The 19,538-nt window shown below is 35.9% G+C and overlaps 1 protein-coding gene and 1 pseudogene across 8 annotated transcripts in view; one reads left to right on the top strand and one right to left on the bottom strand.

Annotated features, from left to right (window-relative positions):
• Positions 1-2,177, bottom strand: part of LOC149786920 (uncharacterized) — a 33,274-nt pseudogene extending 31,097 nt beyond the window's left edge.
• Positions 1-19,538, top strand: part of LOC149786919 (AAC-rich mRNA AAC4 protein-like) — an 86,674-nt gene that overhangs the window by 34,747 nt on the left and 32,389 nt on the right. For 4 of the 8 annotated variants that reach the window (XM_089977443.1, XM_089977442.1, XM_089977445.1 and 1 more), the window contains exons 2-3: positions 7,079-7,163; positions 11,971-12,237. In XM_089977443.1, coding sequence (XP_089833569.1) covers positions 7,079-7,163; positions 11,971-12,237 — 352 coding nt within the window. Of the gene's footprint in view, positions 1-7,078; positions 7,164-11,936; positions 12,238-19,538 lie in introns of all 8 variants that reach the window. The other 4 variants (XM_089977449.1, XM_089977447.1, XM_089977450.1 and 1 more) reach the window with 2 other exon arrangements.

The following is a 19,538-nucleotide window of genomic DNA, read 5'->3' as shown; positions in this document are numbered from 1 at the left end:
TCCTGTCTCGGATACTATATTTTATGACACACTTGGCACACACACCTGATGCACCAAGTCTGGAATGCGCGAAAATTAGATCTCGTGGAAGGCTTTATTTTTGGATTCCGAGGCTTCTACGGAGAACGTTCGCGTAGGAACGTTTATTTTGCTTGGAAAAAATGGTCTGTTAAACTTCCCTGCTGCTCTCGTCATTATCACAAAATGATTCCTGATTCATTTTGTAGCTGCTTAATCAGTAATCAGGTGTTGAATTTCACTGTCAACTACACACTGGCTAATGGAGTTAGTCTCTGGTGTTAGTTCTTGATCTGGTTCCATCTTTTCATTGATTGTAAAAGAACAAACAGAGCTGCCCCTGTGACCAGCAGATTCATCGCCTTCCTTGGCAAAAGATGTTTCAGGAAAATGCTGCAAATCTAGCAACACTTTAGCTATATCATGGTCTTCTCTGGTCTTCTGTCTGTGTTGCATTCGGTTGCACCTATAACTCAAAAATATTTTAGCAGGAAGCTCTATCAAATAGAATATATGAGAGTAAAACCAGGTGTGTAGTGCTGGGGGAATGGCGTTCCCTTATCTATCTAGCACCCCACCACTGATTATACAACATATCAACTTTTGTAGGAAAAGCACATGTTAGTTTGTTTTATACATGGAGTAATATGGTATCTTTAATATTAACAACGTAATTACTATTAGAAAAGTAAAACCTTATTAAATAAATATGAAATTACAGGATAGACTCTATCATGATAATTTTCTTATTTGGTTATGAATATAATTATCTGTATTAAACATTTGTCAAACTGAGGAAATGATACAATATATAAGGGAAACTACTTTGACATGCTAATGACTGATCAGTTTGTACCTTTCTGCTGTTTTCATTTTCTTCCTGGATTTCAAAGGTCCAGATAAGTCACCAAGTTTAAGGGTGGGAGCCCAATCTGGATGTGCTCGACTATACAAGTCTGCAGGTTTTCCTGAAAAAGAAAATAAAACAAAACAAAGTAAATAATTCAAAGTGACTAGGTACATAATATATGGCATTGATAAGATCTAGTTAGAATCGTGAATGCATATTTGAAATATCAACATACATTTTCTTAGAAAAACAATGGTAAGAACTGTAGTTCACATGCACTTTAAGATTTAAAACAAAGCGAAACCAGCCACAAATTTCTACGTTTATGTGTTATTCACTGTAAGAAATATACGGTATACTAATAATAATGATAGTAATCTATGAAACATTCAATGAAAGTACCTTGAATAAAGTGGTCTGAGCAGATTTTTGAATGCTTCGACGGCAGGTCCTTTCTGTTGATGTTGGCCAACCATGTCCGTCGTCGCTCTTCACTTAATGTTTTTGTTTGCTCTCCTTCAAATTTCCTGACAACAGGTATAGTGTAAAAGCCACGTTTCATGGAATCGTCTGCACGGTTTGAACAACCTTTAACCCAGCATGTATTAACCATTGTGCGATTGCAAATTTTATTCAGGTGATAAACAGTCACGCACATGAAACTCATTGACCCACAAAATGGTGGATGACCTTACGGTGCCCGTATGTTATGACGTCATATGATAACTATGTATAGCCTATCGTGTGCTGAACAATGGCGTTAGACCCTACAACAACAACAAAACATGCTGAGAATATTTAAGGTAGGAAACATTATTAGGTCTTTAGTTTTGTTCTTGCAGTCGAAATAAGTGAGCTTTGAGAGCCCTCTTGAATGTAATCACTGTCTTTGTGTCTAAGTTCAGTGGGCAATTCATTCCACGTTGCTGGGCCCTGGTATCCAAAAGAACACTGTCCATATGACTTTGTTTTCATAGTGGAAAAATTGAGTATACGATTGTCAGAAGAGTAGCATAAGTATCTTGATGGTGTGTACACATGGGTGAGGTCAGATAGGTATGTTGGACTAGAGTCAGACAGTGAAACGTAGTACAGAGAACAAATTTTGTTTGATTCTGGATCAAATGGATAGCCAGTGTAGGGTACAGAGCAGCGGGGAGGTGTACTCTGATCGTGGTACTCTAAGTATGATTCGCGTGGCTGTGTTTTGAAGTTAATGGAGCAGATATTGATATGAACCAGACAGAATTGAGTTACAATAGTCCAGTCTTGAAAGTACTAATGAAATCACAAGTGTTTTAGCGGCATCAACTGAAAGATATTTGCGAATGGAGCTGATACGTCTCAGCTCAAGATATGCTGCCTTGCATATGTTCATGACATGTTGGTGCAATGTGAGAGTACTGTCCAGAGTAACACCTAGGTTTCGTACTGATTGTGTGAATTTAATGTTGGTGTTGCTGATGTTTATTCTTTGTGTTGTGATCAGAATGGCCTCGGTTTTATCATCATTCATCTGCAGCTTGTTACATGTCATCCATGATTTCACATCAGAAATGCACCTCTCTACACCTTGGATGGTAGCATCAATTTCAGTTGGGTGGCTAGATTTGTATATTTGGGTGTCATCAGCGTACAATTGGTGAGACACTGGATGATGATCTATGACCCTTGGGAGTGGCTGAGTGTATAGAATCAAAGGTCCAAGAACAGACCCCTGTGGAACACCACAACAGAGATCAACTGGGCTGGAGTGTATTCCATTTGCAGACACAATTTGTGTCCCGTTGACCAAGTAGGACTTGAACCACAGTAAGGCTGTATCATGAATGCCAAATACATGCTGGAGACGGTGAAGTAATATATCATGGTCTGTTGTTTCGAATGCTGCAGATAAATCAAGGAGGGTGAGGACTAATCTTTCCACTATCCAACGCAGAGAGAATGTCATTAACTACTTTTAGAAGAGTAGTTTCAATACTGTGGCAAGGGCGATATGCAGATTGTACATTGCTAAAAAGACTGTTTGAATTCAGATGAGATACAAGCTGGGATAGAACAACCTTTTCGAAGATTTTTTGTATGAACAGGAGATTAGAAACTGGGCGGTAGTTCTTTAACTCGTTATGGTCCAGTGTTGGTTTCTTCAGCAGAGGCTTTACAGTGGTAGTTTTGAAAAATGATGGGAATTCCCCGGATGAGAGAGAGGTATTAATAATATCAGTTAATGAAGGCGATACTGGATCTAAGCACTCAGTCAGCAGTGATATTGGAATTGGATCAAGTTCACATGACTTTGGTGCACTCTTCATCAGGATTGTACGTACGAAATCCATAGAGACAGGTTCAAATGCTGCTAATGGTTGCCGCTCAGATTCTGTATACCAACTGTATGGGACGCCGAGTCAGTTAAAATTGTGGTGTCAAGCTTATCTGTAATGGTTTGTACTTTGTCACGGAAGTAATTTGCAAACAGATCCGGAAGGTCAACTGGAGAGAAGGTAGTTGGAAGTGGTGTAGATTTGTTCCTTGACATTAGCTTGTTAGTAATTTTGAAGAGCTCTTTGCAGCTGGAACTTTGCATGATCTTAGTAGTGTAATGGGCTGATTTCGCTGCATGGACTATATTTGTGACATTCTTCTTAGCAGCTTCATAGATTTGCTTATGAATAGCGAGTCTGGTGGAAAGCCAGAGCCTCTCAGCTTTATGGCGGTCTCTGTTAGCAGTGCGAAGCTGGTACCTAACACTGTATACCATTGAGAACACTTTTGAATTGATACTCTGCACTTGGTAGCTGGTGCATGGTTGCCAAGCAATGAACGCAGTCAGGTGTCGAGTTGTGTGGGAGGAGGTAAGCAAATTGTTAGGTTATCTTGGATGTCATGCATTAGTTTGGTTCTATTTATCATACGGAGGTTTCTCTTAGTAGCAGATAAAGGTGGAGGGTTAGGGTCTGATACATCAAGATGGCATATAATGCAGAGGTGATCTGATGCAAGGTCATGGGATACCAGGGAGGACCGTAGAATGTTATCGTCAGGTCTATGAAGAACCCAGTCTAAAATGTGACCATGTTTATGGGTGGGTTGATTAACTGACTGTTTGAGGTTGAAAACATTAATGGAATCTGAATTTTGATGTATTTGGGTTTCCGGGACAGTCAGAGTGAAAGTTGAAATCTCCAAGAATAATCAGGTTGCCACCTATCGAATTTCTATTGTCCAGGAGATTCGGAAACGGCTCCAAAAAAAGAGTCAGCCAGCTTGTTTTTTCTACTAGGAGGAGGGTGGTATAGGCAGAAACAATGGACTGACCTTTTCTCCAGTGTGAGTGTGGTTTGGACTAGTTCAAATGATGTGTGGTCGAAATTGAATGTTGTGGTGTGTTTAAGACGTTTTATCCTGGAGTTCTTTGTGATGACAGCAATTCCACCTCCGCGAGAATTACGGGTGAACAACTTGCTGGAATAACCAGTGGGTGTTAGATCCGCCCACTTGGGCTCATCGCCTGATGTTTTTAGCTGTGTTTCTGTCAGGAAAAAGACGTCATTATTCTGGTCGTTAATAAAATTAACTATTTCTGTGTTTTTCCTGTGGTCCTACTGACTGGGCATTGAATAATGCAATACGCAGAGGTATCTCCTGGATAGTTGACACAAAGGTTGACAGATTAATAGGGATTTCAATTAGGTTATCTAAAGTAATGGTCAAATTTGTTTAAAAATTGTTGAGCCGAAATAAGGGAGATAACTGGAATTCTTCCTGTTCTACGCCAGCCAGCTTTGAAACGTTTCTTTTTTCACTTCTGTTTACATTTCGGTAATGATGAATGTAGTCCCAGTTCATTTAGTCTTGAGCACAGTGTGTGGAGAGCCAAGGAGTGATCATTTAAAGCAATTAATGAGGGTCCATTGTAGCATAAACGGGTTGAAAGGTGAGTATCACATGATGGCGGTTTGTTCAAAAACAGTGGAGCAAGACAGCTGAGAAAAAGTCCAATTGTTCTCATTTCCAAAACAAGGAGATGAAGAAACACGTACGAATTGAACAGCCCATACATAATGAACACAATAACGTAGATTAAAACAGGCAACAAGCACAAATATCATGAAAACGGCAATAAAAAATGGAACAGCTGCTTCAAGCCGGTTAAGCGATAGCGGCCATCTTGTCTTGTTAATGGCAGTGAACCATAACAGAGAGCGCTTTTGACCACTCGGTAACTCGGGGCCTCCCAATAATAATATGAAGGCAAGATATTATTGTCATACTGTAGTTTCATTTCCCTGCTAGTTCAGTGACTGATGGTAAAAATACTGCACCTGAATGAGTCAGCTCATTTCATTGATGGATTGCAAGGGTTTGATATCTGATTCAAGATGAAATAATACAAATTAAAACACTCTTCATGGTTCACAGATGTTAATAAAAGGAATAGAAATTTATGCTTCATTAAAAGTACCTAAAAATGCCTGATTCATTTTAAATACTACATGTGAAACAAATCAGGTACTTTTAGATACATTTTGTGATTTGTACCTAAAAATATAGTGAGTAACAAATACAGTTCATGATGCTGTGTGGAAAGAACTATAGTGTCATGGTGTTTACTAGTGAGACACTGGCTATTACAAATGCATCACCTGTAAAGCCTTTGGCTAGAAACTCGTTCATTTATTCATTTGCATGCCTTAAAGAAATGTTTACAATATATGGTTTGGACTTGATGCAAGTGATGAACCCATGCATTGATGAGATCGGTTGATTAAATTTTTACCATCACAATTTTGTCTTGTATAGACTTTAGCACAACCCTAGTGGAAGCGGTGCTGATAAAGATTTTATTTGGATTTAATGATTAGAAAAAATTAGTGAAATTGAGCATTTTTTTTTCATTGTATGCCTGTTTTTTTTTTTTTTGTTTTGTGTCAGACATGTTCAATGTAAACTAAAGTTCTGGTTATGACTTCATTGAGAGCTGAGTTATCCCGATAACCTAGCCAAAAGAGGGCATGGGTATACTGTTAGCTTTGTGCTCACTCTTGATGTGTGAACCATGTTTGTGGCAACCTCATACACTTGCACTGCTCCGGTGGCCTAGTGGTTAGAGCGTCCGCCTCGGATGCAGGAGGTCGTGGGTTCGATCCCCGGCCGAGTCATACCAAAGACTTACAAAAACGGTACTAACAGCTGCCTCGCTTGGCGCTCGGCATTAAGAGGTTAGTGTTAGGAGTGGTCGGCCTGGTGTCAGGATAATGTGACTGGGTGGGACATCATGCTACATCTCTGCGGCATGATGCCCCAGTGCTAGACATCACTATAAACTGCCATATTGCAGACATCGTGGCGATATGACTGAAAAATTGTTAAAGCTACGTTAAAAAAAAAATCCAAATCCAAATCATACACTTGCTCTTTGTGATTAAGAAATATCGAAATAAGATTTGAATATGTACTACAATTCAGATCAAAGAAAACATATTGCAAATGCCAAATTTAGCTAATGTTATATTAGACCAACAAGATTTTTTTGTACAGTTGGGAAGCGTGCTATCACAGGTTTCTCCCTGAACTGAGTGCCTGTGTTTTTCCACCATTGGTTTCTGACATTACTTTATAATTAAAAGTATTAAATGAAGGACAACAACCTTATTATGTTAATGTTTCTTAATTACATCATAAAGCAGTTCAGCAAAGTAAAGTTAAAATTTTTATCTCGCAATTGAAACAACTTGCCAATTTATGAATTTTCATTAGTTGCACTTGTTTCCTATGATAATCGTGCATTTTGGTCATGTCTGATTCAGATATTGTGGAAGGTTATTTCAGTAAACAGCCAAATGCACTTTAAAAGAAGGAATATCATCCTGGAAAATTTGTTGAGGCTTTCTTGTAGTAATACAGCTATTTGTAATGTTTATTCTAGTGAGGTCAATCTAGTTATTACCGGTGGAGACCCGGATGTAAACCTGTGACATAGGCATCGTTTTCTAAAGCAGCCATGTCATTTTTTCTCATGACACAGTGTGACACAACCCAAACCAAGGTTTAAAGTTCGCATCTGGGAAATGTAATTTGATTGCAGTTTACACTTATGTAACTTTCTTTTACCATTCTACTATTGATTTCAGAAATTGTTTCTTTTCTTCGTAGCTTAAATACCAATTTACTCAAATATGGGGTACTGTACAACTATATTTTACATTTCAGAGATGATGATGCAGACTATCACAGTGACCCCACTCTTACAGGCCAAGTAAGAGCTGGGGTGAACTTGCAAGTGAGTAATAATTATGTAAGCAAGTTGCAAAAAAGCTGAGTCACTTAACACATTAACCCCTGAGCCAAACAGACATTCCCCTGCAGCATACTTGCAGAGATCACTTACAGCAGTGTTAGCCTTACCAGTGCCTGTATCCCTGAGACTTGATGAGAGCACTTGGCTTGCAGATTTTTATAGAGGGGGTTACTTGCAATAACTTTGTTATTATTTTATTTGTATTCGTTTAATTAAGCTGAAATTTGGCACAGCAGTTCTCAATAGAATTACATACTTAATGGTATAAATTTCATGCTACATGCAGAAATAAAAGTGAAAACAAATGATGTATTTGCCAATTTGCTTCTGTTGCCATGAATAATCCATAAAATCCATTATGAATTTACACAGAATTATTAACATATTCAACACATGAAATGATTCTATTTTATGTACACAGAAATTCCACTTGTCATCTCTTGCAAACTTAACATCCTGTGAATACTGTACACAGATGGGCATATTTCCTTGCTCTTTACTTACTTTTCTTCCTTATAATTCTCACTGAAATTTTAAAAATTAATAAAACACTTAACAAACCTTGAATTATGAACACTCATGCTAATAAAATTCATTTTCCAAACATTTTTTAACGATTCTTCAAAAGAACTAATGGTCCAAAAAATTAAATTCATTTACATCAGGGTCTAAATCCGTTGTTGGTCCCATGTATGGCGTCCTGTCAATGTGTGTTTTGTCATTTACGATCGATCGATCAGCTCTTTTCCTATTTTCTTCTTCTTCTCCATCCTCTTTAACATTCACATTCTCATCACTACCGCTGTTATCTCCAGTAGCTATTTTGATGTCACTATCAATCTCGTCTGATTAAAATCCTGAAAATTCTCCGTCAGAGTCTGCCAAGTAAACTTCTGCTCCCAGTGGCTTATTTTCCTTAATTTGCATCATTTTGAGATCTATATATTTTCACTATTCCTGCTATCAAAGTCAAAATTTTTTCTCTTTCTTTAGCAATGTTCACTCTATATATGTAAGCTAAAATTGTATTGGTTAAACTGCCTGCATAATTAGGAAGTGGCTTCAAATCAACCAATGGTTTGCGCCAATTTAACTCGTGTGGGATACAGGCCTAGACAAATACTGCCACTCAAACTTGGCGCACAGGATAGAAGCTGGGTAAACAAGGCCACGTTATCGAGGCACTCGGGAGATGAGGGAGGTAAAGTACGATAAATTATCGAGGCAGCAGGGGTTAATGTGTTAATAATGCTTGACTAGTAAATTTTTGTTTCATCCACTTATCCCAAAATGTCAATCTCTTGCCTAGGTTGGATAAGCGGTATGCATTTTAGTCCATATTAAAAAGGAAAGAAACCTATTTATTTCTTTAAAGGGCTTATTTGTTTACTTTTTAAATGTCAATATATCTTGTTTACTTTTTTCTCTAATATGACAGCACTAGTACTTGTACCAAGAATGGAAAAAAAACCCCTGGAATTCAGAACCTTCCAACTTCTTCTTTCAAGACTTGGTCATTTGATAGAAGAAAGTCACTTGCCCCAAGTCTGTTCCTTTAATTAACACAGAAGTTTATGTCTGTTCTCCATTAATGCACAGCAATTACATTTCAGAAAGTGGTTTTCCATACTGGGCTAGGGTTTGGACTTTAGTAAAGAGAGATCTCGTTTTACTTTATTTTTTCATTTAGTTCTCATTTTGTTTTAAAATGACCTTTTCTAGAGTAGTGTCAGCAACTTTAGCTTCATTGATTTTCTACACCCGGTTTACAAGGTCCAAAACGGCAGTTAGACTTGCTTCATTTAATCATGAATGCGTTAGTTCCAGATACCCTGACTGAATTTCCAACCAGTGCCAGTTTGGGATATTGTTTGCAAGAAATGCAAAACATTTCCTTAAAGTCTGTGAATTCAAGCTATGGTTTAACATCTGTCTCGTCATATTTGATATTTTTTGTAGGAAATGCATTTTGAAAGCTATTTCTGAATAGATCTGAAAACACCAAATCCCATGTGATCTGTCATTAACATACTGCCTAGTTGTGTTAGAAACATTGTTTTTCATTGGCTATTTGGCTCGCGCATGAGCAGAAGGTTAAAAGTTGGAGTTATTTATTTTTGCTAAATGGAGCCATTATATTTGTATCGAGACCACTCTTTATTCCAAATCCCCATATTATCCTATCATATAATAAAAGGTCGCATCATCAGATTAAAACTTTAGAGTTCTGTGACATAGTGTTTGAATTTTTAAAATCGTTTTCCCTTTATCATTAAAATGTCTTGATTTTCTGATTGTATCACATGTGCAGCATTATTTGTTGCACAACATTAATCCGTTAATTCTGAGAAATGCAGCCATGCATTTTGTATTAGTTCTTGACTGAGGTTATGGGTACCTCTGCTACTAACTGAATTTAGAGTGAAACAATTATGATAACAGTTTATAATAGTATTAATTAAAATACCTCCATCATGTACCATCAGCTATCATTATTTTTGCTTCTGTTGATGAGAGCAAAATAAATTTTTAAAAATTGTCTATTTGTATACCACCATTTTGTTAGCCATCATCTTCACCTACCTTGAAGCAGCTATTTGTAATTTAGCAAAGTTAAGAGCAACAAAATGCATCATTAAGAACATATTAGAGACAAAATAACATATAATCAAAGGCTAGAAAAATATGCCTTTAAAAGTTTGCAAACTTTAAGACCCTGAAATATTAGGTCACTTGTATAACTCGTATCCACCAAACTTTGTACTATTTATTCTCTTGTATAGTTACAACAAAGACACTGTGAATAAAATAATAGCTCACATATAATAAGCAATGCTATTATTACACATATACAGCTCATAATAAAGGTTCATAGTTTTGAAACGACAAGCCATAAAATGTACTGAATTCTGTGTCCACAGAGTTATGTGAAATTCATTGGTTCACATGGGGACCTTTTCTGTGGCACTCAAATAGTTCTCTAAACATCACCACTGGGGCACATGACAATACCTTACATCATTAAAACATGAACAGAAATCGCCATTTGACCACAAGCACTTGTGTGTTTGGTAACATGTGTTACTCCAGACAAAAACAGTCTTCAACATCGGAGTCTCAAAATTTGTGCAATGCTTCTGCCAGTCTAGGAATTCCTTAGGAAGGTAGTTAAATATTCCACCTTTTGGAATGCTGTGCCAAAATATTATGGATAGTATTGGAAAGAATGATGATCACTGTCAAAGGAACCAAAACCCTGATTTGGATAACATCCTTTTTTTAGCTGTTCTTCTAGTATATTCTCTACTGCTCAAACTATGGCACCTTCCTTCATGCATGTTTACAGAACCATACATACCATAGAATTTTTATGAACTCTTTCAAAGACATTTTACATAATTGGTATATCAGGACATTCAAGTCTTTGAAACTCATTCTGTATTATTGGACTTGTAAAAGGACATTTAGAATTACACCTCTCACTCGATAACTCATGCACAATGGGATCCCAAAACATAGACTGCTCTATATGTGAGGGTGTGAGCTACCGAGGGACCTAAACAAATCTGATAAACATTGAGAAAACTGCGTGGGGTGGGTGGGTAGGGACTTGGTTGTTTGATGCAGAATCCTTGTTTAGCAAGCATGTTGATAATAATTGTTAATAAAGCACATTTTCTAATGAAGTTGTTTGTTTCAATGCATGAATTACATTTAGTTTCAAATTGTCCAACATCTAAAAGATCGTTAACTTTATTCGAACTGTTTTCAACAACCATCACATGTACGTGAAAACATTAGTGTATTACGTCACTGCTTTTTGATTCATTGATTAGTCTGGTTCATTGAGTGGTATGTAATAGTGTAGTGTGAAGCATGGGGTCTATGAAGCAGGGAACCAGACTAACTGTTGATACACTATCTAACAAAGTTCTTTTTTCCCCCAAAACTAGCAACATTTATTTTGTGAGACAATTGTCAATGTCGAAACTCAATTTTTGTATTGTTCAGTTAGTACAATATTGATGCCATGATTTCATTTCGAGTAATAGTGAAAATGCTTGAGGATATCTCTAAGTGTCAATTCAGGAATTCTTTGAAACTTGTTTGCCCACATAGGTCCATATCAGTGAAACAAAGCTCTTTAGTTTATGAAGTATTAATTTCACTTGGTTGCCTTGCTGTCTATGATCAGTTATGAATGAGTCTTTAAGTACACAATAGCATTTGTAACAGTGATCAATTGATCAACTGACATAAGATCAGCTCCACTAGATCTTAAGCATGTAGGATTTACATGACTTTAACTTTTCTTTTATTCAACCTCAAGGATATCATAATTCAAAAAGGAGGCCAGTTTTTTATTCAGCAATACAACAAATACTTCTGCAAGTCAGAAATCAAAATGGTTGGCGATTTAATTAGGTTCTCAGAGAAACGCTCGTGGACATAGTTGTTACGGTAGATTGACACATTTTACCTTTAAATACATATTGAATTTATGATGATTACACTTAAAAGGAAATTAAAGATAAAACTGAAATAATTTGTCTAATGTCAAATTGGTCATATAATACAAAGTTAAATATTTAAAGGAACTTGGATTATTGACAATTAAATCCCAAATAGTCCTAAAAGTTATACCACAAATCCAAAGGTACGGAGTGTTCTGAATGATTTCCAGTATTGAATGTGCTACTGTGCCAATAGTCTTGGATGATGAACATAAGTACATGTACTTATCTTAATTTCGATAATTTTTATTTGAAGGCACTGAAGTTTTGTCAAGTTTATGCTATTTCAGAAAAACAAAGATTTCTGGTGTAAAGCAGAAGACTTTGATGTCTGTTGGACCGAAAAAGACTTCTTAAAAGCAAAGTCACTTATGCAAAAGAAACAGAGTGGCATGGTTCATTGTAATTTCATCGCACTGAAGGGGCAGATGGATGAAAACTTGTCACCTGATGCCATGAAGATTAAATCGACCACAAATGCAGGGGGCAGCTCTGTGGTATCAGAAGCTATGGCCTTTGCCATAATTGAAGCGTCTTTCCAGGCCAAATTGCTGAAGGTACTTAGTTTCTGTATCACTGTTCCTCTTTATCTCTTATTTCTTGTCTATGTTATGCAATTTGTTGTTTTAATCTTGATGCCTCTATGTTTGTCTATCTCCCTTGTTGATATTCAAAACTGTTAAGACTCTATGGTCTTAAACTAAGTAACAAAAAAGTGAAAACCAACAAGTCTTGTAAAGTTTAAAAATATAATTTATTTCCCTAATGTACTCTTATGTATATTTAATTTTCATTGTTAGATTCTTTTTAAATTCATTAGATGATGTGGTTTATGTAAAATTATGCCTTTTCCTTGATTTTGGACATTATCTACCTCACCAAGATAACTGGTAGTTTTTAAAATTCTGTAAACGACTATGCATAGTTTATATTTCACTGCGAGTGCATGTTAAATCTTAGGATTATTATCTTAGTATGAGTCATGAACACTATGTTTATCATGTTCTTTATTATAATTTGATTAATAGATCTGGTTATAACTTAAATTGTTATAGACATTAACTTTTAGCCCTCATCAGGATTATTATTTTGTGTTATTTTTTATATATATAATATTGTTTACTGGAACAATTATTTATTCCTGTGAAAACATCTGGGCAGAAATCATTGTTGTGTTCAGTAGTTTGATTTGGGTGAAATTATTTAATTCAAATTATTCTTCTCTGGAAATACAAAGTGCTCTAACATTCTTGGAAAGAGACATGAACTTGGAAATAGAGTGAATTCAAACAAGGAAACCTTGGATTATACTGTATTTCAAAAAAGACTGTTGGCACATAATTACAATTCAGGCAGTTGGTACTTTAGTATATTGGAGACTACAGGTACATCAGAACCTTCAGTGTTGGACATTATGTGGAATACCATTACAATTTATTCAAAACTATATTCATTTGGACTTGAATTGGTCATTCTAGGATTATTTGGGATTTAATTTACAATACCTTACATTCTTTGTACATCTTCACTATGTATTCAAGGAAAGTTGATTAGTTGTTGAATTTACAGATCTTGTTGCTTCTCACTCTTTTTTATTACTTATTTTAAGACCATAGAGTCGTAATAATACAAAGTGAAAAATTGAAAATGAATTGTAGGATGGTTAGTTCAATCCGAAATAGCAATAAATGTTCTATCAAAAGTATTGAGTAATCCAAATGAGATCCAGCGTGTTACGAATTAAGTTGAATCTATTGTACTAGTGTGCCCATAGCATTGATGAATCACAATGATTTAATCCTAATGTATTTAAATCACTTTACAGTAATTTCGAAACAGCTGTTAAATGCAAACCTGAGCACTTTATAATTCCAATGAATAATTGAATTAAATAAAATCCTCTAGCTGGAACACATATTATTCTGGAGACTGATTATTATGCTAGGAATACATAATTTCCATCAAATCATCTCTCGTATAGAAAGCTAGGATGCAACAGCTAAAATAGAAAGACGGTCAACGATTCATTTATATACTCAAACTTATAAACAATGACAGGTAAATTATCCAATAGCCAATCAGGAATTAGCCTTTTTGTTTTGAGAAAACATGTGACCTGGAATTGCATCATAATTTTTATATAAATAAGAGTACATATATCTTCATTGAAGCTTCTGTGTTTATGAATATGTCCTCATCTTAAATTACAATCATAAAGGATAGTAGTATTTAATATCATAATTAGTAAATGACTCTTACAATTAATAAACATGAAATTTAACACACATGGTGTAAATATATACAACAACTACATTTGACAAAATACTGATGATAGCTCTGATATTGAAGGAATATGTTCATATATCACATCCAATGTCTTATCTCTTTATATTTCTGTGACTTTTTAATGACAGTTTCAAAACCACACAATACGGGGGAAAACATGGATCCATGTCTTCTATTTTACACCAGGAAAGCTCTTGATGAATAGAATTCCATAGAAGACTGGAACACAATTTAGTCTTTGATAAGTTCTTGTATTCTTATTGTGACCTAAAATGTGGCATGCCTTTAAATTTAAACCTCTAAGTGGGATGGCAGAAAGGGGGATAATCATTACTAATTTACTACACTGAGTCAAAAAACTGTAAAAACAGTCTTTACCTAATTCATGTTGATGGAATTAAATTTTCCCATTTTTGTTTATATCTAAAAACAGAAATTGTCCCAGCTTGCATTGTCTTTGTGCAAGCTTTTCTTATGGCAGTAGCATGAAGGCCTTCACAAATTAAGCAATTGAAAGCAATTTGTGGACAAAAACAGTTGCAGTCCTGCCAACCCTTATGATTTTGCCATAAGTCTTACGAAAATTACCCTTAAAATTTGGACTTACGGAATTAAAGTATAAACTACGGAAAAATGATTGTTGCCGAAAAATCCAGATGGTTCATTTGGTTCTGGGTTTTTTATTAGAATTAATGGAATTAGTCAGGGAACCAGACTAACTTTACGGAAATGCCTCAGATGCTTTAAACTACACATATTTTTTCATGCGAAACGTCTAATTATAGAATTTTTAAAAATGGTGTCCAGCATGCAGTACACGTTGGAGACGAAACAGAACTAGGCCTCTTAAGAAATGTTAATAATCAGCACAGAAGAAAAAAAGGTATATTCAGATTCTTGTGAATAAAAGCTGGAAGGACACAATTATGTTTATTGGACATGATGTGTCAATTTGAGATATGATTGTTGCATGAAATGGAGAAAAATATATGAGTCTGACATCAGGTTGAGAAATAGCAACAAACCATTGAGCTGCACAGGGTTTGGAACTGAAGTTTGTGGAACTAGCGGTAAATAAGGTTTACATGTACTTTGCAAACTTTTCAGTTGAACATAATGTTTACCGTTGCTGCAGGTTTCGAATAATGAACTTTTAAAGACGTTTTTCAGTTTTACAATAGCAGTTTATGATGCTTTGTTACACCTTACTGAAAACTGGTAAAACTTACGGACACAAATCAACTGCCTTACTGAAATGGTCTCATCAGGGTTGGCAGGTCTGCAGATATTTAAATATGTTAAATTCCCATCAAGCTACATGTGCCCAATAGCAGCAGAGGGTGTGACCAGACCGTTGTTTATAAGGTCCATTTTGGAAAACTAAGGCTTCCATACAAAAACGAAAAAAAAAAAAAACAACGCTGATAATGTGAAACCAAAGCATCTAACTTTCCGAAAGTGTGTCTCTCACTGGGTTAGTTGTTTTTGTTACGTTTCTTTTTGTGTTAGTGTTTTTCAAAAAGGTACGCACCCGAGTTTACCCACCATGACACATATCTGTGGCTGCACCTCCTCTGCTGCTGTCAGTTAAAATAAAATTTGATAATGCCACCAGCGTTTGAATCTCATACAGCTAGATTAGCTTGAGAGCAACTAGAAACAATTAAGAAACATATTCCATTATTTGATTCTGTTAAACAGAAATTACAAGTGAGACAAAAATCCAAAGGTGAGTTTGCAGGAGGTGCAGAACAGTTATTTAGACCCGTTACAAAAGTTACTGAAAGAGTCGCAACGGCTACGGAAGGTCTTCTTCCAGCATTAAAACAAACTGCTGAACAAACTGGAAAAATAGCAGCGAGAACTAAAAAAAACAAAAAAGATTATACGAGATCTTCCAACTGAATTAGCTGTCGCACAAGCTCCACCCATCGATGAAGAAATACTTGAAGGTATTGGCAAAATTTGTACTGAAATAAGTGATATCAAAGATCGTATAACAGAAACAGAAGAACAAGCAAGTGCCAAAGTTGATATAAACGATACATTTACCAAAGTCAGTATTAACAACATAAGAGTAATTGAGAACGTAGATTTAGCTGAGTTTGCGGTGAGAAGTTATGATACCCGAGAACAAATTTTAAAACCCGAGTATATCGATGATCATGTAAGTTGTGATAACCAGTACAAATGGATATTTCGTATATACTATGATGCTGATCAGGCCCGTGCCAATGATTCAAGATACATCAAATATCTCGATAAAATAAAAAGATACAACATATCGTTACAAACTGAAAAATATCCCTCCTCCCTATTCACCACCACAATTACTTCCTCCTCAGCAGCAACAGATAAAACGACCACAGTCTCCAGAAGAATTTTACGATGCACCTGACACCGGTGTTACTGGCAGTGGTATTACAGGAAGTGGTCTACTTGTCCTAACAATATTCTTGATGATGTGTAACGATTAGAAATTCTCATAGGAGGAAAACGAGCCGGTAATAATTCTCCAGAAATAATCAATGAAGCAGCTGATATTTGTCGACGATTATTTCAAGGTGGTATGATGTATATTAATGTTTATCGTGAACGTATTGATGAACTCGTTGATGACTATCGTAGTGACTAGTTGTTACCATGATTAAACAAATAAATAACAAATAAGATGATCATACACAACAACGGTCACCATAGTTTCCCAAAATGGTCTTCGAAGGTCTATGCAATCGCGAATTAAAAAATGAGCAGTATAATAAAGATGTTATAACGTTTATCCGACACAGCATCCAGTATGGATGAACCAGTTCACAAAAATTAATCCGTACGCAATTTCCAATTTTATTCTTATGATGCAAGACAACCAAATCAACGAAGATGAATTAAATTGCATGTCCATGATACAAGCAGATATTTTCTACCCTCCGAGGCATTTACTGAGGTAAAAGATGAACTTGTAACAGATGTTTCTTTCAATACAGCATACAGAGCTGATGCCATAGCTGGTTTTGTTAATAATGGTATTATGGCGGTATTTGACAGCGCCACATATATGATTGACTGTAAAAAACATCGAGACAGTTCAAAAGGAAGATGTTTCCACAACATTAGTAGGGTTAGCAAGATACTCCGACGATTATACAAGATCAATTACTAATCATCCTGGTCACAAGCAATTTCTTCACGTACAATACTGCGACTGACCCACAACCAACTACAGTGATAGATATACCTGGTGCTGAATTTTCGATGTTACAAAGCACCAACAACAATTACAATTATGGATCTGCTGCACATAAATTAATGTTGAAAGGTGACCATAGAAGATTTTCATGTGCGATTCTCTGTCACATATCTTTGGATTTTGCAGACATGTCAGAAAAGTTATCTTTGGAGCGAAACACACAGTTGTGCTTGTACGAAAAGGTGATGACAATGATGCTATTGGCGTAGTGTTATCAGCGCTAACACCAGCGACAGCAGCAGTAGCAGTGACAATATGGGTTTCATCATTGGCGACAATTGCTGGTGTTTTTAGTATTATCGCAAAAAGATATCCACGTGCACAAGCACAAAACTGCATGATTAATCTGTAAAATTACACATGGCAACAAATGCGTACTCGAAATTATCGTCGCTGATATCATCAAGCCATAATGATTCAACGATATCAGATTCTGAATTTGACCCAATGCTTAAGACATACATTGAAGTAATTGATTTAGAAAACCATATGGGTTTAAATAATGACAGAACTACTAAAGCAGATATTCGCAAATACAAGTTTGCTGAAAACCGTGATGATATCAGCAAGCTCAACCAACCTTGAATTCAATATTAATTTTCCAACCACGATTCCAGTTAAAGAAATTGCCCTTGTGCAGTTGCGTGTATACTACAGTTGGCCCAATATCCTGTCAAAATCGTTTGGTGGATTGCCACCAAATAATTTGTTGGTATTTGCAAATAAAAATAAACCAGATGGAACACCCAATTGGCAGTTATTGAAATAGCCACAGGGCATTATCAAATCGAACAGATCAATGATAAATTCCAGCATAGTATTAATCTGTTACGGGCCTGGAATCTAAGGTAGCCATAACAGTCCATGAACCAACGCTATCATCCGCGATGGAGATAAATTCACCAGATATATGCAGTTGATATATATCAATCATCGATTAGATCAGTGCTAGGATGACCTGAAGTAGCTCCACCAGTGCCTCCACCAATACCTGAACCAACTCTGACTGATTTTACTTCAGTGGATCATTCATACAGGGTTATTGTTTCAAAATATTTAGATAAATATTATAAAGCATTGATTCTTATGGTATTGGTAAATTATTGCTCAGTGGAGGTAATTTATTATGGGAGTATAGTTATTTTACCATTGGAGTTGGTACTACACAAGTGGGTACCTCAGCAAGCAGTATTATTAATTTACTTGATAAAATTTAAATAAAAACACAATACCGAGAAAAATTAAAGTAAAAATTTTACAGAATATCTTCTTGATTTGTCATCGCCGAGGGAAGAAATCATTAAACAAATAGATATTAAATCAGATTTTATTTGATTTTAGATTTATTCATGAAATTTTTGTAAAAACTGTTGTTGATGCAGAGGAAGAACCGAAGCTAGAGTTTCTTAGGCATTATTCGATAACAGAAGTTAATTTACCAAAATTTAAACTCCTGGGTATAATCCAGGCAAGTAAAAGAAATCAGTCAACGATATCATTGATGAGTTTTATCCTAAAATACTTGTTGAATGGAGAAAAATATCCCGGCCATCAAGTATTCTCAGATAAAACAATAATCCACTCTGGGAATTGTAAATATAACCTCAACGATCGCGGTCAATCTTGTATGTGACGTAATTGATGGCAGCTATCAGACAAACACAGAAATATCAAGTCAAGCACAGCACGGATATATTCTGTATACTTTTACACCACAAGTACCACCCAGATATCTGATTGTGCAAGAACCGATCAATCCGGTCCAAAATTAAATTGATGCTGATCTGACATCCAATAAAGCCACAGGCAGCCATTTTGAATCACTATTGCTCTTGAGTGGATGGACACATCAACGTAATAAATAACACCTGTGAAGTCTAGTTGGTCCTTTATAAAAATGGTGCCTATTGGACATCCAATATGGCCAACACAATTTTGAAAATCTTATCACTACTCTACCTGAAAAATGGTCATATCAGTATACAAATTTTCACAAAGTTTTATGGTGATGTTGGTCAACGATGAATGGATCAGAAGAGCTTTTCTGGTGGTCTTTTGTCCATTGTGACTGTTGGCACAAGTTTATCCCTACTCCTAAAATACTTAATGTTGCATTGAGACTTGTCACATCTTGTTCCTCCTAAATGAAATCTTTTGCAGCTTAGACCAAATTGCCATCTTGATAACCATGTTGCTACTCCATCTCACTGGATGATCATATGGGCAAGGGGTTCTCACTAAAAAAGACATGTTATGATGTCTGGCTAATAGAAAATTATCACTGAAGACTATCACAGATAGTTTTAACACAAGACAAGACAGCTA

The sequence above is a fragment of the Sinohyriopsis cumingii genome, chromosome 12 (genome assembly GCF_028554795.1).
Source record: "Sinohyriopsis cumingii isolate HCF-2022 chromosome 12, ASM2855479v2, whole genome shotgun sequence".
In the NCBI taxonomy this organism is placed as follows: Eukaryota; Metazoa; Mollusca; class Bivalvia; order Unionida; family Unionidae; genus Sinohyriopsis; species Sinohyriopsis cumingii.
This window is presented reverse-complemented; position numbering and strand designations above follow the sequence as displayed.